Raw genomic sequence first — 26,060 nt, forward strand, 5'->3', positions numbered from 1 at the left:
CGTACCACGGTACATAAAATTTAAATTTTATTATTCGAAATTGAAATTAATAATTGAATTTAATCACACACAATTTTATTTGTAACTATTCTTAATCCTAAAACTCCGTTACTACTTATTCACGTTATAAATTGAATATTAAAATTAGTAATAAATTTGATACGTTGACACATTTACAGATTTTAACTTATTCCTGTTCCCTTTATTTTATAAAAGATTTGAGGTCTCTTTAATTGGGGGTTTCAAAAAAGTATGCTTCAAAAGTAGTTACTATTCTAATTTTTTCGAGGATATTTTTTGTAAAAGCTGTACCACTGTAGAAAGAGAAAAAAAAGGTTTTGACGGAACATAATCTTTTCTCAGAAATTCATGGAAAAAAGTATTAAAAAGTTTGTCAGTCATAAAGAACTTTTAATCATAAACGTTATAAAAACTAAAAATTCAATAGCATAAATACGTCTTACTATTATTGGTAAGTTTTGTTTATTACGAGTAGCTTTTGATCTGAAGCCAGTACATGAGCTGAGAATGTTGTGAATAATTTTTTTCTTTTATGTTTTTCCATATAAAATATTCAGAAACAAATGTAAAAATCTAAAAATTTCTCTTTTTCAATAAAAAATTGATGTAAAAAAACTAAAACAAATAAATACAATAAAATATAAAAAAATTTTTCCAGTAAACCTTATCTAAAATTAAATTAGCCATATAAAATTAAAATAGATGAGCAAAATCTTGGGACATAAAGGTGTACATAAAAACACAAAGAGACACCCACACACTCCTACATATTATGAATGTGTTTTCGATTAAACGCGGTTGTTATAGGAAATTTAATTATCTTTACACTTTTTCACAAGAAGTATCTAAGACTAACTATAATAGTTTAATTTTATTTCATTTTACCAATTGTAATCATACTTTTTCTACCTCGTAATACATATATTCTAATTTCGCAAAAAAAGATCTGAGTAATGTTCCCAACCTAAACATTATAATGTTTACATAATACCGTTGTTTATATTTTGCATTTTACTTTTCGTCCCAACCATGGTTAGTTTTTACTCTCCATTTTAAGATAAAATCATGACTAAATTGACCAATTCTGATTAGGTTGGGATTCATTTTTACAAAGAGCTGTTGGAATGCGAATAAACATTTTTACTTTCATCAAAGTAAGGAAAACTTTGGGATTAATTCATAATGTTAAGGAGAAAATATCACAATAAGGTATAACTTACATAATCAGACAGGATATAACGCAATTGTACAACTTTTTAAATCTCAATGAAAAAAAGAAGTTATGTGAAAGTATATTTTTGGATTTAAGAGATGTTGCCAAATTATTTAACTAAAAATTAATTGAAAAAAAACATATAACAAAGCCTACTGAAAACACTCGTCCGATTTAGGATACAAATTTAAATGGAATTTTAGTGCCCTTTGTCCCAACGAGAAATAACTCTTAGTAGAAGAGTCAAGCGCTTTTTGTTCTAAAATTATGGCAAAGAATCGAAATACCTTCTGATTTCCAATTGTTTCAACAAAATTATAGAAATAGTTAACAATTCATTTAAACGTACACATATTTCAAATAAATAACATTATTCAATAAACGTATTATAATTTGTTTAAGACCATTTGATATTGAGTTTATATCTCTTACTTCGACAAGTACCAAAGAGAATATGACTTTCGATTGTAAACTTTGATATGTGCTTAGCCTGTAAAAAAACATCGTAAAAATTTGAAGAGAATGTGGGCCGTGAAAAACTTATGAAGGTAATAGTGGTATAATTACAAAAAAAAAAAACACTTTCTTATTTTGCGTACGATATTTAATGATAGAAATATTGTATAAAGCTATAATAAAATACATAATAAAGGTTGATACATAGAACATGTGTCATTGTGTGATTGTATGTCATTTGTATTCAATCATTTTGTAATAATTTCTTGATTGGTTCAAGTATTTATTAGAATTGCAACAGTAATACTATTACAATATTCGTATAGATAATGGCCTCAGAGAGCTAAATTTGATATAATTAAATTTTTATATTGTGTTTATTGGTGTACAAGTAAAAAGTAAAAATAAAAATATTTTCTAAAGATCAAACTCTCTAGTTCAGGAGAATGTGTACAGTGATGGGAAGCTTATAAGTTTTCAAACTTTTGAGAAATACGTATGAGTATACTTTTGTGTGGAATTGACAAGAACCATGCAAAATATTTCTAATGAATCATCTATGACATCTTACTTTAAACAAAACCTGAAAGGCCATCGTGAACATTACTATAGTCTGTACCATCAAGGTCAGAGTAATTCACGAAGAAAAATAAAATCACAAACAATTGAACTACATATTCTAAACAGGAGTTGTAAATAGTGTGTTGGTTTGTTCTACATCGTTTCTCCTCGTCACCAAGAAAATCCATATTTCAAGTGTTGAATAATGAACATCGCGCGTAACATTTGTTGAGTCACATCTATAATTTGAATTATAAATAACTATTTCTGTTAACTTTCAGGGAACTTCATTTGACATTCGAATTCAAGTGGTCAAAGTGAAACAAAAATTTTTTTGGAGGCATTAAAGTACTTGGATTTATTAGATTCTCTGGACTCTTGTTATTGGCAAAAACTACTGCCGTACAGAATTTAGAAAGGTCATGTAAGAAAACGCTGATTTCATAATCTAAAAAACAAATATTTATATTTGCAATAACATATAACAACATAATTCTCACTTTGCAAATAAATAGAACATGTGTACTTACCAGTGCGTAAGTCTCGTAGTTTAAAGTGCAAAACGTCCCTGCCGTAAACATACAAGGTTGTATGCATCTATACCTTATAATTATTAGCAAAATTTTTGATTCCTTTGACAATCGATACCATTTGCACATATACCTACGGAAGTTAATACTTTGGTAAATCATCATAACAAGTTGTGAGCACATGTTCTTCAAATACAAATACAAAATACTTACGTTGATAAAAACAAATCTTCGCTTTCATTTATTAGTAATTGTCCAGGCCAATTTAGTACAAATAAAGCCCCTGCTACTGCAACCAAAAACGTACTTTGTCTGGCTAACTCATAAAAGTTGGCTGTTTCAAGTATCTGCAATATTGAGTTTTTCATTTCGTTCATGTTATTTGATAAGAAGGTATGAAATTGTTCATAAAAAGCAGACTTACAGTGACTGGTATGATGCTAAGAAATATTAACATTCCCAGAATACCAACGCCAAACAAAATGTTGAAGGACTCTTCAGTTGTGGTCACGATTCTGATTATTTTATCGAACAAATATAAAAAAATGAGTTTTATTTTTTCAGAAAAACTAGCATACATAAAAGGAATGTATGGTAATTTATTTAAAACCTATTGAACATGATGCATATATGTATATATATATATATATATATATATATATATATATATATATATACATATTTATCATGTGATAAATTCAACAGAAAAAAAAATTATACAGGCTTCTCTAAAACAGCCAACACAAAGGTTTAAGCCGAATAATAATTATTCTAATTTGGGAGAGATCAATCAATCTCGTTATTGTATGTTAGCTGAAAAAACTAATTCAAAGAAGCTGTGAAAATTAAAATTTTTTTTAATAAGATGTTTTACGTCTTGTAGCCTTTTTTTTAAAAGTATTTTAGTGGTCAATAATCATTTTAGTGATACTTTAACTTGTATGCATGCATATTTACTTTAAACAATCTTGATGTAATTTTACAGCAGAAATAATCATGTCATAGGATTCTTCTTTTTTCTCTGCAAGTTCCGTTGTTGCCAATCGTAAACGGTACCTAAAAAGATTTTTCGTCATAATTTTTATGATTGTAACGTTGGTACTACTCCAAGTAATTTATTTAATTTGTGTGCTTATGTATATCTTACTTGATAATGTTGAATATTCCAAAAATGTGATACTCGAAAATTAAAAAAGCGACGACAATAGATATTGTGATATAATCAGCAACAATCATGAGTACCAAACACGCAAAGTAGTGCATGAAATAATTTTCGTTTGGATCAGTAATGACATTGACTTTTAAAAACGCAATTCTTGGTCGAGGATCATTTAATGGTGCAATCAAGTCTAAATATACTGGTAATAAAGATGACAGAACAGCTATTATAAAACCCATAATTAAAATGCCTATAAAATAACATTGCAAAATTATACTTAAGCTTTTGTTGTTGATCATAATTTGTATTTGGAAGTTACCTAATATAATGTGTACGTAACGCAATCCAATATTGGCATATTTTATCACAATACCCTTTTGGCTGTAATTATTTATGGATATCCAATTATCCTCCAAAATTGTATACAACTTGCGTATCTTAACAAACGTAATCATGGTTTACTAATATTATTCATGTACGTACATATAAATATTTAAATTTAGACATAAACAATAATCTCACACTAGTACCTTCTTTACATTCAGTATGATGTAATAATATTCCACTTGTGTTCCAGTTAAAAACAGGAGAATAATAAAATTTTCTGCCCACACTAAGAAATTTTCTCTCCAGTTGTTTATTACACCTAATAACTAAAAAAAATAATTTGATATTTTTTTTTAATTATTACATAATAAAGTGTTTACAGAAATCGCTAGTTTATCGAGATTCATGTTAATACCAGTTTTTGTACCTGGTGGCACATGTCTCCAGGGCAAGCACTGGCCCCTAGGGACTTCTTGTGCTTGCTCTGGTTGGATGCGCCTCAGGTGCAAACTCTTTTTTTCCTACTGAGGTCGCGGTAAATGTCTAAGGTAAAAAAAGCCAAAAGTAGAAAAAAATGTATTTTGAAATTAGCGTTTGGTTGTATGTATGGTAAAAAATTTATTGCGAAAAAATAACTGTAAGATTGAGTATTCAACGTTCCATTTTTATGATAGTTTCGTGGGTGTGAAATAATGTATTTTTTTTTAAATAAAAAGATTGAAACATAAGTATTTACTACAAAAATGTATTTGCCTTGAGTCTTGACACATAGTCAATTTTCGAAACGTCAGTTACTTTTGGATACAACCGCACATCCTTGACACATTATTGCTTCTAAGTTGACAAATACTTATCATTGATACAATACAAAGCATCCAAGATTTACTAATATTTGTGCTTAAAAAATGTACTTACGGCAAAAACTTGACCGGATACCAGGACCGATGATATAATGAAATACAAAACTACCCTTTCAAACCTAGGTCTATGAAAATATAAGCCAATCACGGTATTCATATTTTTAATCATCTTTATATGTTTGGCATCATAAAAACTAGTTGGTGATTCCAAACTCATTTTGTTTTGTACTTTGCCGTCAATCTTGCTCAACACTAATCCCACCTTGGATTTCCGCCACGTAGAGGCCAAGATGTGATACTCCAACTCATTTTTTATTTAGACTTTTAATTTGCTTGCAATTGTAAAACTGCTATGGAAAACATTGCTTTCACACATACGCTTAATTGTTCCACAATTTGCATGCGTAACATTCGTATGTGCGTGTTTCTTGATGAGTCTTTATTGATCTGTCAATATGTCACGAGGCTTTTAAAAAAAGGCAAAAATTGAAGCTGTGATAAATAAAATTTTTTCTTTTTCCTTCAACATAGATAAAATAAACAAGCAAATTAGGGCTTTAAAACAGCTTTGTGAATATTTTTCCACTAAAACGACACGAGCAGGAGACAAACTATCGTACCTGCTTGAAGGTTTCTTTGACTTTTTGATGTTTTTTGAGTTCTATATTTTGTTGTTTAAACATAGCTCTGTTAAATATATGTTTTGTTTCCCATGTGCAATACGCAACTTTTTTGCCTTGAATTTTTTTGCCTGCAACTTTTCCACAATTTTATACCAACGGTCTAAACAAGAAAAATCACTTTGAATGCTAAAAAAATTCTATCACAGTACAGAACGCTTGATGTTGGAACTTCCGGAAAAATAACTAAATGTATGCATGTCATGAATTGTACGTTTTATTATAATTTTTCGATCAATTATATTGCATGACGAATATAGACCCGAAACCGTAACTAAAACTTAATTTTAATTTATATCAATTTATTTTATTTTAATATAATTTATTTTGATTTAATTTATGTGAATAAAATTTATTTTACTCCAATTTATTTTGGAACCAAGTTCGTCACTGATGATTTTTCATGTAATTGTGTCTATACTATTTTGATGAAGGGATACGGATACAATCAATGGTATTGCACAGTCTAGCTCATTGAATATCAATGTCACAGCTAATTTCAACATGTATGTATACAATCGGTACACTGCAAACTATCCGTCTGATCGAACGTTGACTCACACTACTTATTTTCTTCGCTTTGTCTCATTTTAGCTCCCGCCGAGTTTGTTTGTACTACCGAGTCGTTTGTTAAGTGGATTCCCTTGGAGTGACATGCGTCGCTTCCTTTTCTCTGCCCGTCTTTCTGAACTTGTTTTTTTTTTTTACGGCACCTTTTATTTTCTGTGTCATTTGTTATGTTCACACAGTCAGATTAAATGACGAATTCATCTTATACCACACCTATCGCTGGTTTTTTTCGTGACAAAGGAATCTTTCATACTCTTCGAGTTAGTATGCAATGTATTGTGGTGGAAAAACTACACTTCATGACTACTCTAATTTTCTACTTTTAAAGTTTTTCATGATTTTGAGTAGTTTAATGTTGTTAAAATTTTTATTTCATAATTTTTCAACACATATTTATGTAGTGTTTAAAAAAAACATACAATTACGTATTCATCTGAAACAGTTATTTTATATACGAGTTGAAAATTAATTTACAGTTTATTCGGATGCATGCATGTAACTTTGAAAAATTTACTACAAATAATAGAATTATATCCATATTTTATGTTCATTTCAAGAACTGACTTAATTGTATGAATATTGATCATTTATAAATGTAGAGTAATCAAAGTATGATACTGATTAAATTCATCAAATACCTCCAAGTTTAACCAAACAGAATTTCTGAGTTTATTTAAACTTTTCGGAAGTTTATATAAAACTTTTAATATTAAAACGAGAAATTTTAAGAAGTACGATACTTATTGCCAATCAAAATTGATTTATCCATTGAAATGTTTTTTTTTTTAATTTGTAATAGATACAGATATTTTGTTTTTTAACAACAAAGAAGATTAAATTCTTACTGAAATTCCAAGGCTCTAGGAGAACTTCTGTTTAATTTACGGCAAAAACCAACTGCTTGACAGTGATTTACTTTAAATTATAATTTATTGACAAATGTTACAAAACCAAAACTTACAAAAACAAACAATAACTTAATGAAATGATTAATAAATTAACAATTAAAAAACTTTTTTTTCTGCACTGTTATAAGGATAAAAAATTATGTTTTATCAATGGATTAATACAATCGGTCAGGAGTTTAGTTTCTCTAAGTATTCTGTACGAAAAAGAAAAAATATAGTAATTCAACCAAATACCAGCCGATTAACTATCTATTAACTACTTGCTGTTATAAAAATTATTTAATTGGAATCTTAATTTTTTTCTCAATTTCATTACAGTTTCGATTTGTGCTTGCTTCGTATGCTTGCTCTATACAATTCTTCGTATACAATTCTTCAAATCGAGACAAAGCTTATCATTCTTCCTGCATAGAACAAAATTTCTTTAAAATTGAAAATAACTTCATGATTAAAATTAAAACAAAAAAAAAAGAAAAATTACTAAATATCTAAAATTTAAATATAAAAGATGGTAGAAGTAGAAATTGTATTCTTGAATATCAATAAGAAAACAAAAATTCCACAATTAAAATTAATTAATCCTTGAATGTCACTGACAATATTCTCACACATACCAAATTACGTATACAAACAATAAAAATTATTTAAGAACGTCATACTTCAATTATTTCAGAATGTACATCAAAAATACTTTTACGCATATCTTATAATTGAACGAAAATCTTTTTCAACAAAGCATGATTATTTAGGTATGTTAACACTGTTGCATTTATTACCAAACATATATATACTATAAATAATTTTCATTGACGAAATTTTTTCGATCAGTTGTAAGTAATAGAAAGAGACTTTTTACTCTATATCAGATAAAAAGGTTTTCTACCTTACTTAAACTCGATTCCGTTCTCAATTTATATTATCGTACCTCGGTACATAATATTTAAATTTTATTATTCGAAATTGAAATTAATTATTGATTATTTTTCGGTAAACTTGATATTACTTTTATGAATGCGTATAAAAAATTTGTTTTTTTAATTACACACAATATTATTTGTAACTATCATTTTTAACATTTTTATAGAAAATTCAATTATAGTGTTATATACTACTCAGTTTTTTTATTTATTTTAAGGATAACTATTGATTTTATCTCTTTAAAGTACAATTTCTCCGAAACAAAACATGCATTTTACCGCTTAAATATTCATTTTCTTATAGAGCATGAAAAGTGTAAGTCACTAGCTTTTTCTGCACATGACTTCTTCAAACTGTTATGATCGATTTTTTGAAATCTAATATTTTAAACTTAAAATCAAATATTAATTAATTTTCAATGTGATCTTAATCCTAAAATTTCGTCACTACTCATTTACGTTATAAATTAAGTATAAAATCTGTAATAAATTAGATAAGCTTACACATTGTAGATTTTAACTTATTTCTGTTCCTTTTATTTTATAAAAGAGTTACGGTCTCTTTAATTGTTATTTGGGTATTTAAAAGGAGGTATTTTTTAAAAATTGTTATCCTAATCGCTTTGACAATATTTTCTATAAAAGCTATAAAAGCTACACCACTGTAAATAGGGAAAAAACATTTTTTTTGACGGAACATAAGCTTTTCTTAGAAATTTATCGAGATAACTATTAAAAATTTCATTAGATTAAAGTACTTTTTATCTTAGTCATTGTTAACACTACAATTTTAATATCATGAATCTCTCTGATTATTATTAGTGAGTTTTGTTTATTACAAATTACTTTTAATCTGAAGCCAGTACACAAGCTGAAATTGTTTAAAATTGTTTTTTCTCACGAAATACATACTGTAAGGAATTTTATAATGTTTTATGTTTTTCCACATAAAATATCCGGAAACAATTGTAATAATCTAAAAATTTCTCTTTTCCTTCCAACAATAAATTGATTTTGAAAAACAAAAATGAGTAAATACAAAAATACCTAAAAAAAAAAAAAAAGGAAATTAGCCATATTAAATAATAATAATAGATTGACAAAACTTTGGGACATAACGGTGTAAGTAAGAACTCAAAGAGGCACCCTACACACTTCCATAAATGTAAATATGTTTTTAATTAAACGTGGTTATTTAAGGAAATTTAATTAAAAATTATCTTTACATTTTTTCACAAAAAGTATTTAAAACTAATGGTAATAATTTTATTTTATTTATTCCATCGATTACAAGCAAATTTTTTCTATTTTGCAGTACATATATTCTTATCTTGCTAAAAAAAATACCGAGTAACGTACTCAAGCTAAACATTATAATTTACCGTTGTTTATATTTTGCATCTTACTTTTCGTCTTAACCATGGTTAGTTTTTACTCTCCATTTTAAGATAAAATGATGACTAAATTAACCAATTGTGAATAAGTTGGTATTCATTTTTACAAAGAGCTGTTGGAATGCGGATAAACGTTTTTACTTATACTCTTTTCTATTTTTCTATATCAAAAAAAGGAAAGCTTTGAGATTAATTTATATTGATAAAGAGAAAATATCCCAATATAAAATGTAACTTACATAATCAGACAGGATAAAAGGCATTTGAACAACTCATAAAATCTAAATAAAAAAAAGTATGAAGTGAAATGAAAGTACATTTTTCAAGGTTTTAAGATATGTTTTGACATTATTTTACAAAAATTAATTAGAAATACTAATAAAGTATAATGTGACAAAAAAAATGTTTGGGTTTAAAACCTTTTAAAAAAATAATTCGTACACAAAATCGCATGGAATCAAAAACCAGATACATAAAAGAAGCTACGAACGAGAATAAGTAAAAAGTGCATGGAAAAATATTAGAAAAGGAATTTTTATTGACCCGTTACAGCCAGTGAAGCAGCGGTTGGCTTTGACGGCGGATGCGTCTCCATCAAGAATCAAATATTAATTTTTTTTACGACCACAAAGCTGGTTCCAGCCTGTCAAATCACTGGCTCTGCCCATCTATTTACATGCCTCTTATTCCCCTTTCTTCCCTACCTAGCCCCTTTCTGGATGCAAGTTTCACATCAGATATGAGCGGATTTTGTACAACTGGTACAGCTCGAGCAACTTCCGTTCCGTATGCATGTGCTCTTATCAATTCACGTCAGCATGGAATTTTTAGCGCAGCTGTGTATACTGTACGTATGAATTCTAGAGAAAAAAAACCTTCGAAAACACTCGTCCGATTTAGGATACAAATTTAAATGGAATTTTAGTGCCCTTTGTCCCAACGAGAAATAACTCTTAGTAGAAGAGTCAAGCGCTTTTTGTTCTAAAATTATGGCAAAGAATCGAAATACCTTCTGATTTCCAATTGTTTCAACAAAATTATAGAAATAGTTAACAATTCATTTAAACGTACACATATTTCAAATAAATAACATTATTCAATAAACGTATTATAATTTGTTTAAGACCATTTGATATTGAGTTTATGTCTCTTACTTCGACAAGTACCAAAGAGTATAAATAAATTATGACTACATTTATCTCTAATGCACACAGTGTCTTTGTATACCGAAACTGTTCGAGGACTATGAGATTGCAAGGATATTGAAAAAAACTCTAAAACAATTTCTTTTTAATGTTGGTCAATTGGTAATTATATTTTCCTTTTGTCCCTTGATTTTCATTCTTTCGATTTTATACTTTGATATGTGCTTATCCTGAAACAACGTCGGGGAAATTTGAAGAGAATGTGGGCGTTGAAAAACTGATGAAGGTATTAGTGGTATAATTACAAAAAAAAGAAAACACTTTCTTATTTTGCGTACGATATTTAATGATAGATATATTGTACAACGCTATAATAAAATACATAATAAAGGTTGATACATAGAACGTCTGACATGAATATAAAACTACGAGACTAAATCTAGTTTAATTCTAAAAACACACGAGTTTAAAAAGGTTAAAAAAATTATTTTTCCAACAGTGCCACAATTTATTTTCCAAAAAATTAAACTATTGATGAAAGATAGTTAGTGGGAGTATAAACGCTAGGCATAACCAATAAAATATATTATAATTTAGTTGAAAATTAAGTAAGCTAGTGATGTAGCAATATACTGTCGTCCCTTTCAAGAGTCGTGGTACATTCGGATAAGGCATGCTGGGCAACGTAATGTCATAGTATACTGAGGACATGTTTATAAAGCTTTGATAAAAGTCCATTTTCTGTAAGCTATTGTTGAGTTGAATTTTCTGATCACCTCTTCTGAGAGTACCAAAAAAATATTTTGTAATAATTTCTTGATTGGTTCAAGTATTTATTAGAATTGCAACAGTAATACTATTACAATATTCTTATAGATAATGGCCTCAGAGAGCTAAATTTGATATGATTAAATTTTTATATAGTGTTTATTGGTGTACAAGTAAAAAGTAAAAGTAAAAATATTTTCTAAAGATCAAACTCTCTAGTTCAGGAGAATGTGTACAGTGATGGGAAGCTTATAAGTTTTTAAACTTTTGAGAAATACGTATGTGTATACTTTTGTGTGGAATTGACAAGAACCATGCAAAATATTTCTAATGAATCATCTATGACATCTTACTTTAAACAAAACCTGAAAGGCCATCGTGAACATTACTATAGTCTGTACCATCAAGGTCAGAGTAATTCACGAAGAAAAATAAAATCACAAACAATTGAACTACATATTCTAAACAGGAGTTGTAAATAGTGTGTTGGTTTGTTCTACGTCGTTTCTCCTCGTCACCAAGAAAATCCATATTTCAAGTGTTGAATAATGAACATCGCGCGTAACATTTGTTGAGTCACATCTATTGATTTGAATTATAAATAGCTATTTCTGTTAACTTTCAGGGAACTTTATTTGACATTCGAGTTCAAGTGGTCAAAGTGAAACAAAAATTTTTTTGGAGGCATTAAAATACTTGGATTTATTAGATTCTCTGGACTCTTGTTATTGGCAAAAACTACTGCCGTACAGAATTTAGAAAGGTCATGTAAGAAAACGCTGATTTCATAATCTAAAAAACAAATATTTATATTTGCAATAACTTATAACAACATAATTCTCACTTTGCAAATAAATAGAACATGTGTACTTACCAGTGCGTAAGTCTCGTAGTTTAAAGTGCAAAACGTCCCTGCCGTAAACATACAAGGTTGTATGCATCTATACCTTATAATTATTAGCAAAATTTTTGATTCCTTTGACAATCGATACCATTCGCCCATATACCTACGAAAGTCAATACTTTGGTAAATCATCATAACAAGTTGTGAGCACATGTTCTTCAAATACAAATACAAAATACTTACGTTGATAAAAACAAATCTTCGCTTTCATTTATTAGTAATTGTCCAGGCCAATTTAGTACAAATAAAGCCCCTGCTACTGCAACCAAAAACGTACTTTGTCTGGCTAACTCATAAAAGTTGGCTGTTTCAAGTATCTGCAATATTGAGTTTTTCATTTCGTTCATGTTATTTGATAAGAAGGTATGAAATTGTTCATAAAAAGCAGACTTACAGTGACTGGTATGATGCTAAGAAATATTAACATTCCCAGAATACCAACGCCAAACAAAATGTTGAAGGACTCTTCAGTTGTGGTCACGATTCTGATTATTTTATCGAACAAATATAAAAAAATGAGTTTTATTTTTTCAGACAAACTTGCATACATAATAGTGATGAGTTAAGAGAACATTAAATACACTTTAACATTTCATCATGGGTATAGCAGGTGACAAACTCAACAGCAGAAACAAATTGTCTAAATTAAAAACCTATAATAATCGAAATTTTTCTAAACGAGATATTTTAGATCTTGCTGCCTTTTTGTTTTAATTATTTTGGTGGTAAAATTTTTTTTTTTTAAGGCATTTGGTTGAGTTGCTGATGCTAGATAGATCTAGTTTATATAGTACTTATTATGCTGTTTGGATGCAATTTTTTAACCCACAAAAATTATTATGATACTTTAACTTGTATGCATGCATATTTACTTTAAACAATCTTGATGTAATTTTACAGCAGAAATAATCATGTTGTAGGATTCTTCTTTTTTCTCTGCAAGTTCCGTTGTTGCCAATCGTAAACGGTACCTACAATGATTTTCCGTCATATTTTTTTATGATTGGAACGCTGGTATTGCACAAAGTTATTAATTAAATTTTTATATTCACTTATGTCTTACTTAATAATGTTGAATATTCCAAAAATCTGATATACGAAAATTAAAAAAGCGAAGACAATAGATATTGTGATATAATCAGCAACAATCATGAGTACCAAACACGCAAAGTAGTGCATGAAATAATTTTCGTTTGGATCAGTAATGACATTGACTTTTAAAAACGCAATTCTTGGTCGAGGATCATTTAATGGTGCAATCAAGTCTAAATATACTGGTAATAAAGATGACAGAACAGCTATTATAAAGCCCATAATCAAAAAGCCTGTAAATAATATTAAAAAATTACACCCAATCTTCTGTTGCTGATCATGATGACTTATGTTGGAATGATTACCAAAAATAATATGTACGTAACGTAATCCAATTTTGGAATATTTTATCATAATAGCTTTTTCGTTGTAATTATTCACAGAATTCCAATTATGCTCCAAAATTTTATGCAACTTCTCAATCTTAATAAAAGCATTCTGAGTTTACAAATATTTTTTGCATTTGTAGAGATTTAGTTGTAAACAATAATCTCACAGTACCTTCTTTATATTCAGTATGATGTAATAATATTCCACTTGTGTTCCAGTTAAAAACAGGAGAATAATAAAATTTTCAGCCCACAGTAAGAAATTTCCTCTCCAGTTGTTTATTACACCTAACAACTAAAAAAATGAATCAATTATTTTTTTAAATTAGTGTATAATGATATTGTCATGGGAATTTTTGATTTATCAAAGTTTCTATTGGAAATGTTATGTACAACGAGTGTTTACTTGTATCCACTTAAAGTAAAAAGTTTACGGAGGAAGCACACTGTAACATGTACACTAAGTACTCAACGTTTCATTTTTTGTGACGATTTTGTAGGTGTGAGATAGTGAATTTTTTTGCAAAATATATTGGGACATAAGTGTTTACTCCAAAAAAGGGTTTGCTTCGAGTCTTAATGCATAGTATATTTCCAAAATATCAGTAACATTTGTACTCTTTGTGTGAAATAAAAATTCTACAAAAGCGGCAAGTTTAATATTCGAGGCAAGCATTAAAGTTTACTGCTTGACTTGTGTTCCACTAAATAACCAAACAATTCGCACTGCATTGGTCTATAAATTATCAAATGGGACCAAATGTAACAACTACTTATTTAACAAATATCTTGATAGATAAGCCATTTATGATGGAATATAGAGAACTGAACTGAACTGAACCGAATGTCATATGTCAGAATATTTAGAAAGTATTAGGTATTAGCTGAAATATTGCTAGTAAACAACCCAATCGTAAAAATTTCAATCTTTTCTCGCAACGGCATGATGATCAAGTTAACCTTAGTTAATAAATCGTATGTTCATTATCATCGCTTAGAATAGAGGTAATGTCTTGGATAAAACCACACATCCCTGACACATTATTGCTTCTAATATCACTGACACAATACAAAGCATCCAAGATTTACTAATATTTGTGCTTAAAAAATGTACTTACGGCAAAAACTTGACCAGATACCAGGACCGATGACATAATGAAATACAAAATTACTCTTTCAAATGTGGGTCTATGAAAATATAAGCCAATCACGGTATTCATATTTTTAATCATCTTTATATGTTTGGCATCATAAAAACTAGTTGGTGATTCCGAACTCATTTTGTTTTGTACTTTGCCGTCAATCTTGCTCAACACTGATCCCACCTTGTATTTCCGCCACGTAGAGGCCAAGGTGTGATACTCCAACTCATTTTTTATTTAGACTTTTAATTTGCTTGCAATTGTAAAACTGCTATGGAAAACATTGCTTTCACACATACGCTTAATTGTTCCACAATTTGCATGCGTAACATTCGTATGTGCGTGTTTCTTGATGAGTCTTTATTGATCTGTTAATATGTCACGAGGCTTTTAAAAAAAGGCGGAAATTAAAACTATAATAAATAAAAGTTTTTTTTTCGGCATATACAATTTTAACAAGAAAAAAAACAGATTATTTGACTATTAATTGTCTCTAAATACCATGGCATTCGCCCCACGCCCAAATTTTAAGATAGAGATCTTTTGGAGAGTGTTACTGCCAATCGAGCCACATGTTGATCTTGCCTTTGAAGAAAACTTATTTCCTTAACTAAAACGAACTGTTCAATATTTGATTCAAGATTGTTCTGGAAGAAAAAGATAAAATATGTCTAAATAGGAAGATAATAAGAAAAGTGACTTCTTGCTGCTGTATGAATATTAGTTAAATTAAATTAGTTCAAATAATTTTCTGTTAACATACTTGTACGTTGATAGTAAACAAATCCTTCTCTCAGTGTACAGTTTCTAAATGGTTATATTTTAATATTTTTATTACATTATACATATAAGAAGTGTTACAATAGATTTTACAGGTTTGTAAGCGTGTACAGTATTATTATTAATATTTTTGTATACTTAACAAAGTGAGTCTGACGAGGTTGGCGTTCTTTACAGATCATGTATCGATACAAAAAAATCTACAACTTATTATGTATTAATATAAAAAAAAAAAAAAAAAAAGATAGAGAGAGAAAAAGCTTTGTAGACATAGACTGGCAGCAGTTTTTTGTTTCATTTTAGCAATTATTACAGAATATCGTGATGAGTAAAACTTTTTCCCGAATACAAATTACAATGGTACACCTGAGAGTTTTAACATGTTGTAAACATTTTCATTTTGTGGGTGAACTCTCTCGACTCCTGCCAATAAATGATACGTATTTAGACTCTGTCAAGTCGAGCATCAGTTGATACCTCGGGTGTCTCTCGTATTTCTCTTCCTACTGCTGGGCTAATAACATAATAAACTGCTACGCTCGAAACAGCAGGTCGTGTATATGCGTTATGCAGTGATCACCAAAGCAATTATGCTCCATCTGATGGCTGCGGAACGTCGCGTATAATGAAACACGGCGTCATCGTCACAAGGCTGTGAGAGTACTTTGGGTAAAATGAGATTCCCGCTTCCCTCGCTCTATTTTCACGCGCTTAAACGGGGGCGAGATGTATTGAGCATGTACAAGTTGTTTCGAGAATAGGCAGTGACTTGTTATTATTGGACTAATCACCAAGCCGTGGAAACTGATCGGGATCTCAAGGCGGAATATTTTATGGTAACTATAATTAATTGATACCAACGGAATTTCTGGTTTTATGCTAAATATGTGACAAAGACTTTAGTTGTATCTTCTTGATTTTCATATTATGTCCATTTATAAAATAAAATAATCGAGTTGAGAAATTTTTATTTTCTCTTTGAGAATTAGGCTCAGATAAAACAAGTTTCAGTTTGATAATGCTTATAGCTAATTTTTTTTCTCAAAGGTATAGCATTTATAAATACGAATCGATATAAAGTCTAACAGTAGTAAAAAAAAATAGTAATAAATATAATACTGTATTTCAATATACATTTTTTTTTTTTATTGTATCTTGAAACACAATTCTCGTTGGTTCTTAAAAAAAAAAAAAAAAAAAAAAAAACATTATATTTTTAGAACAACTAATTCATATGTCAAGGTGTGAGTAAAGAAGATAAGTAGTAACTCTTTGATAACTAACAAAATAAGAAGCATAATGCATACAGTAAACAGAAAAAAGAGAGCTATAATCGGTTGATAACTTTTGAAAATACTGATGTAAGAAACATATCAAGAGACTGAAGCCAAGAGGTAGGTACGAAGAGACCCAAGCACGGGTTCGATGGCAGATGCTGAAAGACAGACCCAAAGACATGTCAAGGACCATAAGGATCAAATTTTTCAGTACAATTTTTCGATTTTGAATTGTTTAATAACAATCGCTGTTAAAACTCGTACCTCAACAATTGTAATGTTTGCAATTTTTGAGTAAGTGTTCATTAATTTTGCCTCGAATCAAGAAGCTCGAAGTGAAAAGCAAAATCGATTGAGATATTTATAAATGTGATCGGCTATAAGGGGAGTGGTAAATTTTAATCCAATTCTGATTCCAAGATGAGGTAAAACGAACATCCAATTGGCTGATCGTCAATACTTTGACCCCGACCATCCTCTGATTTGTCAGCCATTAAAAGGTCAATATTTCTCCTCTACTAAAACGAGGAATTGAATTTCAGTAGCTGATGACTTAATTGAAAAACGTGCGAGTAAAATCTGTTTTTGCAAAGTAACAGGTAGTAAGAGATTCGGGAAAATCCAAATAACATGCAAAAAGGTCGGTTTGCTTGTTTGGGTGCGAAAAAGGTCCGGCTCAGCGGAAATCCAGCCGGTATTCTCTCAGCTAATTTTCGGCAGTTTCCCCATGCAAATCAAGGATTTTCTCGTTATGAACGCCACTGGTGGAGCAAAATAAGCCAGAGACCGGACTAGCCCCACTCTCTTTACGTTTCGGGCGCTCTGTGTATGCCGTCCCTTGAACATTAGCAAGTCCTATTCGTTTCACGTGTCAGGTTGAATTTAAATTTCGGTGGGCTGCGGCGCGTTGTAAGAGAGAAAGCCACTTCTCATTCTTTTCCCCGTCCCTATCTTTCCCTCTTTTAACATGTGAAAATTTCCCTCCGTCTCTCATGAACATTCCGAAAGTACCCGCTCTTTCGACCCATTTGTTCGCTCACTTTTCTCTTCAGTTATTCTTGTACTTTTTAACTCTTTTTGAGGAAAAATAAGGAGCTTTCATTGTTTTACGAAACAATTATATAGATCTTGGATAGCTCATCGTGCGCTTCACGCCACGTCGAATCGAGTGAGTTGTGAGAACAGAGTAGCTCATTGCTATTTTTGAAATAATAATTCTGGCTCCGTAAATAAATAAAGATATGTCAAAGTACGGGGGATTATGAAGAATCCGAGTAAACATTGGCATAAAAAAAAACTAAAATGGATTTGACTTCTCTTTGCAGTAATACAACAAAGACGAACTCCTTACACTCTCTGGATTAAAAAAAAAAAAAAAAACAATAATTCGAATAAGCTGGTTTTTCTATTAAAATCTGAATTACTTGGTTGTTATTTCCCAACTTTTCTGAAATTCCATTTTGAATTATCTGTTTTGTGTACAAAGCCAAAGAAAACATGAGATAAACATTAAGTGATACAAAAACAACTCTCTAGCCCATCAATTTACTTTAATTTGCGAACTTTACTTTACCAGCACAAAAAAAATGTTCTTACAATTTCGCACCCAGTTAACTGTGGACCCAAGTACTTAACTATTCGTAACGAATCCCATCGGCTTTCTTTAGATAAAATCACGTTTCGCATGGAGTATCCAGTGAGATACGCACTCATCGATGCATCGTTAGCAAACCACACATGGGCGTCCAGTAGTGATTAACCACCAGGTATACACGCGCACCCTAAAAAAGCCCCTGATCAAAGAAAAGCCACCCCCTCGGAAGGAAAGACAAAAAGCTGTGCGCCTCGTATCTTCTTCGCCACCCGATGGATAGGTAATTGGGGTTGATACACACCCACAAAAAGAAAAAAAAAAAAAAAAAAAAAAAAAAGAAGAAGAAGAGCCAGGCGCTCCGATAAATTAGATTGGGCATGATTGGCCGCTCGCGCAAAGTGGCGCACACGTTCTCCTCCTTTCGGCGTATCCGTCAGCGCAGCGCTCACGGGCAAACGTGATTTGCCCGCCACAGGCCCGGGCCAACGAAATTAGAGGAACCGTGGCAAAGAGAGAGGGAGGGAGGGGGGCCCCTCGTCTAGCTTTTATTAGAGGGACTCGAAATAAAAATGAGCTACGTGCCCCGAAACGGGAATCACGCCAAGGACTCGGGACGAGCTATACAGCTTTTCTCCCTTCGGTCTTATTGGTAGTGTAGGCGACCACTCGATGGCTCCAAGTGCAATGGGAGTGATGGACTCGGCTTATTTATTTACTAGGGCCCTCTACTATTGTTGCTCCACTGCGCGATGCCGCACCCAAAACGTGACTCCATTTTTCATTCACGCGTGTTCTTTTTGTTTTCCATCCATCTCTTGATGAAGGCGTGGTGAAAACTTATAATTATCCCGAGCTACATAACGACAGAATATCTTGATAGGGATGCCAATGCAACACGAAACATCTGGTTTTTAAAAACTGACCGAGGAAATGAGGGAAAAGACACAACACCGTATGGCTACTTATGGGCCTAAAGTCCGTTCCTGCAGTGCTCGGGCTGAGTGCTTCTTTCTCTCACCCTCATCCGGTCCGAGTTCCGCGAGGAAAGGTCGTGGCTCAATCCCAAATAGATTCGACAAAAGTATAGGCGTGGACGAGAAATAGACCGAGCGGAGGTGGGGGAGGGAGGTTGTGCAGCGAAAGAGTTGGGGGCCGCAGAATCCGAGTCTCGAGAGTCGGATACGGTAATGGCCACGCGATTCGGCTTCCCTCGCCCACTTGCCAATCTCTCGACTACGGTGAATCGAAAAAAGGAACGAAGAGAGAGAGAAACGAGTCGTCAAAGGTCAGAAAAGGAGGAGGAGAGAGGAGTGTACGCATGCACGGGGGCTCAGACTGCTCGTCTCCCTGGTAATGGCGCCGGAAACTACACTTACCCCCATCCCTCCCTCCCAAGAGTTCCGGTGTTTTAAGCTTCGCGCTAGCTCCCCTTTGTCTTTCACTTATGTGCCCTCCCTCAGCTACCCCTGTATCCCAGCTGCTACGGTAGACTTTTTTTTTCTACCAGAGCCATTTGCTCCTTTCCCACCGTATCCGATGTTCATGAATCCTCCCCATCTCAAGCTCGAGACAGGGGCTCCCAGGGAAGGCTACGTTCATCGAGATGGACGCGGTGCCGCGACGTTTTAGTGCCTCCGCGTCCTTCATCGGAGTTTTTAATCGAGCCCCTTTCCCCTATTCTTTCCTTCCTCCTTTGCTTGCCTTACTTTTATACTGCTACCACAGAGGGTATGGAGCTTTACCTCCTCCTCCGGCCTTTAAGTCTGGCACAAAGTTGTCGGCGAGCATTACCCTTTCCTTTTTTTTTCCTTCCTATCCTTCGGTCGTGGTGCCGGAGATCGACAGGCATAGCCAGGAGAAGAGCTCAAGTGCTTCGGGGCTCTTTGGGAGAACGGCCGCTTCTGCTGGGGCCTGCTTTACTTTGATACCATGCGATTTGAGCTTTGACGTTCTTCTTCTTCTTTTTTTTTTTCAAAGAGGGTTGGGGGTACAAAGGGGGGAAAGAAATCACACTTGCCTGGTGTTCGATTGGTGTGGAAAAAAAAATTAAGTGCTCGGGGTTTAGGTACGGAAAGATGCTGGAGTTTGCAGAAGTTGCGGCAATCGGCGAGGCTCTTCTGGATGGTGTTTCTGACGAAACCAACCAACAAAGTCAACTGGAGTTATTAAAATCAATTGCAAATGCAATATATACAAATTCAACTTTTATTCAACGATGAAATTATTGGGAATTATGTGTGTTTCTACACGGTAAGCTGATAAATGTTTTAAGCTTTATTTGTAAAAAAAAAGAAGTGAATTTTGTTATCAAATGAGATAAAGTACGATTAAACTGGGTCATAGTATATAATTAACTATATCGACCATACATTTGTTTTAAAGCACCGATTATGATTTTTCTTCGTTTTATGACCATAATGAAAAATAACACCAAAGTTTGAAATAATCAACAGTGATCATATGATTTTTCATGTCGAAACAAATGTAAAAAATATGTATTGAAAACCCATAAAATAAGTTAAATATCTTCATTAAAATGAAAAATACACTGTATGAATAAAGTGCCAAAGTCTAATCATAAAGAAATAATATTGAAAGCAATGAAACTTTTCAGATAAACGTAAGTCACCCTTTGACAATTGTTTCGGTTACTCAAGGTGATACTTTTGTCCCAGAAAAGGGGTCAACCATCAAGTGTACCGGACCGACAAGTTCCAGAGCAAATGTTCTTTTCATTTCCCAAAAGTAAGCTCCCAGAGCTGCAATGAAGCTCCAACACTGTCAACAATTACGTGAAATCGAAACCTCCATGCAAGGGTGGTGCAACTCACGCACACACACACACACACACACGCGCGCTCAGAAACAACGAATCGAAGGTATATACGTGAGGCGTGTGTCTGGAAAGCAGAGAGCGCATTGGCGTTAATTACGGGCGAAGCGCCAGTACACCACGGCACACTGCATCAAGTATCCGGAGAGCGTGTAAAGAAGGGTCCCGTCCACCGCGGGTTAATGATCGCGAAAGAGAATGCGCCTCGCTCGCTCGAACAACACCCCGACCTTTGGGAAGGGGGTTAGGATTTCGATTTAATTTACTGCAAGACTGCCGTTCGATTCTATTATTTGGGAAGAAGTAATTACGGGGTGGTCCCAACCTCGTGGTTGCAGCGTTCGAGTATACGGGACTAATATGTATATATAAGCCACGGGCAATCTGGCACGTCACTCCGGGGTATCGAGCCGGAGGGCACGAGCGGACGAGCCAACTCTCCTATCTTTGCTCCTTTTTTTTTTTTTTTTTTTTTTCGATTTCTCTGCCTTCCGGTTTTCATCCGATCGTTTGACAGGTCGTTGACGGAGGGTTTTTTTTTGGAATTTTAGAGATCGTTAAAGTGTTGAAAGCACTCGGAAAGCGTATTGGAGTAGAACACGATTTTTTTTATAAAACGAAACACAACAAAACTTGAGGAAAAATAAGAAGAAAACAAATGTGTTGACGAAGGAAAAAAACAAGTGTCAGTGTCGAAAAAGTTTGGGAACCAAACAAGCTCACCCGTAGCCGATATGCGTGTGTACGACGTGCACACACGAGAGTAACTGTACGTTCATCGGGCTCGATCTGGCGAAATAGACAAAAAAACCCGTGGGTGATGGAAAATATTGTACACATAACAGTGTGGATTAACTCGGGGTCTCTCGTCGATCGACCTTTGTCATTCACGTACAATAGTTATCGGCAAACGAGGACACCGTTGCTATTAGAGCAAAAGCTAAAAGCTCCACAAAAAGCTCGTTACGCGTAAACGTTGGGATCTCCAAATATAATCTCTAAAACAAAAAGACCGGGAGCCCAAAAAATTAGCTCAATACAAAGTAAAATCATTCACGGGGTAAAAAAGCTGTAATTTGAAAATTCGTAAAGTTGAAGGTGTTGGTGAGGTCAAGTTTTGGGGAACTATAGAATTATAAAATTGATAAAATACATCCATTGTCTTAGACGATATTGTACCGGAAGTATTGACATTTCTGGAAAAACACACACCATTTTCTTTAGAAAAAAAAAAAAAAAAAAAACCCCAATCTCAAAACCATTGGATCCCCATCGTCATCATCGGGGTTCGTTTCGCAAATTCCTCCGCAAGCTCCTTCTTCCTACCCACACGTATGTATACAAGGAAAGGTGCGGGCAAAGGCCACACAGCACAAACACACACCCACCGCGGGCAGCTTGCGGCCTCATATCAGCGTACCTCCCTATATACGCTCCTTCTGCTCTCGCCATACCCCGAGAGCAGAGGAGCCCGATATAACCCTCCATCCCCCTTATGCTTCTTCTTCTTCTTCTTCTTCGCTGGCTCGTCCGAAACTACTCTCTGGCTCCATGCCCGCCTCGCGGCGTATCCTTCTTCTCTCTCCAACTTGCTTTTCTCGGGCCATCCGTCTTTCTCATACTCCCGCGCTGGTGCACGAGTCCATGGCCGCTCACCTCGTTCGCTTCCGCTGGGTATACTACACGTGGTGTGCACCCGGTGGCTGGGCGTGCACACACACGTATGTATACGCAGGACAAGGGGAGCAAGAGAGGCAGGGACTAGACTGGGCTTGCTCGCGGTGGATGTGTATATATATATATATACCTATTATACGATTCGAAATTAAACTTCCAAGGCACGCCCGGCATCCGAATAATGCGCGAAGCGAGCGGCTGCCTAAAACAGTAAAGATATTACGTATTATTACAACGTGCCACTGCGCGCCGACTTCACCGTATCTTGGCTTTCTGGCTTCCTATGTGTGTACTTGGATGGTTTCCTCGTGTACCTGTACCTATCTCTAAGTACGCGTAAATACGCGTTTACAAAAGTGTCAAGGAAGAGGAAGAAGAAGAAGAAGAAGAAGAAGTACAAACTCCGGAGATGTCGACTTTGTGTCTGTGGCTCAATTATACCATACCTTTCAATCCTTACTGCAAATTCAATGTCTTTTCGTGGCTGGCTTTGATTGATGTTGATGAGTGTCACGTTTGTCATTAGAGTATACACGAAACCACAATGCTATGCACATCCGTTTGATTTTCAAGTCAAAACTAATATTACGAACTAATTATAAAGCAAAGAAAACTTTATCATTTAGAATTTTTTTTCTTTTCTTTTTTTCCATCATCTAACTCTGGTTACAGCTTGAAGTTCTCAAATGATTTTGGAGAAAACCACCTTGTGCTTTCTGGTCTCAGGCAAGCCAACAAACTTTTTTAAACTTCAACAACTTCGATTTTAGCTTGAAAAAACTTTAAACATTGGCCGTAGAGTTGCGAGACAAACATTGAGATTGGCAATAAACCACTGAGTGGTGAAGCATTGTTTTCGAGTTTCAGTAACGCAGTACGTCGATGACTAGGTATAGATGCGTTCATACAACTTAGGTATCATTGTTTAGTCAAAACATGGATGATTCAGCCACAAAGTCATTGTACCATCTACAAGTTCCCGCTTATTTACACCCCAACACTCAATGTTGAAACTAAAGCTCTCGAAGTTTTGAAGGTACCTTTGAAAAATATTTGTGAGGTAAAGAGAAAATTCACTGAATACTCCATGCCTGTGGACCTCACTAGGTCGGTAGGTCGCTGAATGAGTGCCAATAGATCCTTGCACTTTCTGTGCATGAAATAATTTTAGGTTTTAGATAAAAACCCCCTTCCATTGGTGCTCTTACAGTTTGAACACTGTACTTACCACATGACTGAGAAAACATTTTTTAATCATCGATAAATTTTCAAAGTAAGCATTGTAAAACAACGTTTTCAACATATTCAAAAGAGGCAGGTGGTACAATATTCCAAAAATCCCGTACCACGAGTTAAATTAGATCACAATACCCAACGGCACTGCAAGCAAGAAGATTATCAACATACGCGTGGAAAAAAAAGAAAAAAAAAAACACAAATAAACGGATATCGATTTTATCCATGAGTGCGTGGCTAATAAGAGCGGTGCTTGTGTACACTGTAAAAAGGAAAAAGGAAAAAGAAAAGATAGCAACAAGGAGGAGCGGAAACAATTTCAATAAACGGCATTCCAAAAGAGAGAAATAGCGAGGAGGGCCCCGGGAGGCGAGGAAAGCAAACAAAAAGCTCTCACGTATAATATCCCTTCCCGGTCGGCGAACATACGGGCGGGTGGGCGGGGGTGTGGCAAACGCGAAAATTCAATCACTCCCTCCTTTGCCTCTCCACCCCTCGGGAGACTTTTCATTCTGCATTCTTAAACGATCCGCAAACTTCCGTCCCAAGAATCCTCGCCTCTCCCACCGCCGTTCCCTCGCTCGTGCAAGAGAGAGAGAGAGAGAGTGGCTGTAGAATGATTTGTAAGTTACTTCGGCTCCAACACTCGTCGATAAGCTCAAGCGCGGAAGGTTAATCTGTTTTCTTTGCAACTTATTTCGACAATGGGCCTCCTTTTCTCTCTTGCCGTGTCATCAATCAGCCGTCAAACGGAGTTATACTGGTACCTGCGTATAAGAAAAGAGCAACGAAATGAAGGAGGGGGGCCTGGGGTAGGAACATTGGAGCTCCGGGGGAAACGAGAGATTTCTCACCAAGTGAAAAGTTCAAAAATAGAATTACCTGCGGGTGCAACGTGCTGTTCCGAAATACGATTCAACGCGTTCGTGTGCTTTTGGAACATTATTTCCATTTCCGTGTCCATGGTAGCGCTCGTGGAAATTGTTATTATCGTCTTTGATACGAAAATGGTTTGGTCCCTTGGTGAATCCCAAGTCGAGAAATCGCGACATATATTAAGCTCCTTGAATGAACAATTAGATCTGTCATATTGTACCTAGAGCCCAATTGTACGAAATTAAAATCTGTACTTAATATTTCATTGACAGGTGAAATTACAATATGAAATTACCCTATAATTGAGCTGGTGCAGGGGTTATAAATGTGTAGTATTGCGGGCTTACAATTTTAGCCGACCAAGACACCGTGTGCGAAAATTAAATTTTAATTCAATACACTTGAACGAAACTTACGTTCACTGCATGGTGCCGTGGAAATTCGCAACCAGTAGAGGATAAAGTTCTTGGTGGAATTACAAATTTTGAGGAGTAAAGTTCCGAAAAAGGACGACTGTTGAAAAAAAAAAAAAAGAAGTAATTACCCGGCGTCTCTGATGTTCTGAAAAATAATTTAAAGAGAAATCACCCAGACGGCGAGCGTGGGACGAAGTTCGGAAGGCGAGAGGAGGGAAAGAGAGAGCGAGGTGGTATATGGGATTCCCGCGTTATTAATAGCACGCCAGTCTTGCCTAAGCGAAGAGGTGCGAAGGAACGCACAAAAGATGGGTCTGGGGCACCAGCGGTGAATAATACACGCGCCGGAGGCCCGAGCCGCCGTAACGAGCATAAACACGACCACTAATCAGTCG

General features: G+C 33.8%; 1 protein-coding gene across 1 annotated transcript; it reads right to left on the reverse strand.

The window, feature by feature from the left end:
• Positions 1–12,247: 12,247 nt before the first annotated feature.
• LOC111642846 (uncharacterized) lies at positions 12,248–25,337 on the reverse strand. The gene is made up of 8 exons (XM_089593592.1): positions 25,256–25,337; positions 13,572–13,738; positions 13,477–13,502; positions 13,286–13,384; positions 12,808–12,898; positions 12,597–12,730; positions 12,384–12,516; positions 12,248–12,301 (listed from the first exon to the last, which is right to left on the reverse strand). The coding sequence occupies exons 1-8, from the start codon at positions 25,335–25,337 to the stop codon at positions 12,248–12,250; spliced, it is 786 nt and encodes a 261-aa protein (XP_089449718.1).
• Positions 25,338–26,060: the final 723 nt, after the last annotated feature.

The sequence above is a fragment of the Copidosoma floridanum genome, unplaced genomic scaffold (assembly GCF_036245765.1).
Source record: "Copidosoma floridanum isolate Cflo_tuat_1 unplaced genomic scaffold, Cflo_Japanese_pri ptg000019l, whole genome shotgun sequence".
In the NCBI taxonomy this organism is placed as follows: Eukaryota; Metazoa; Arthropoda; class Insecta; order Hymenoptera; family Encyrtidae; genus Copidosoma; species Copidosoma floridanum.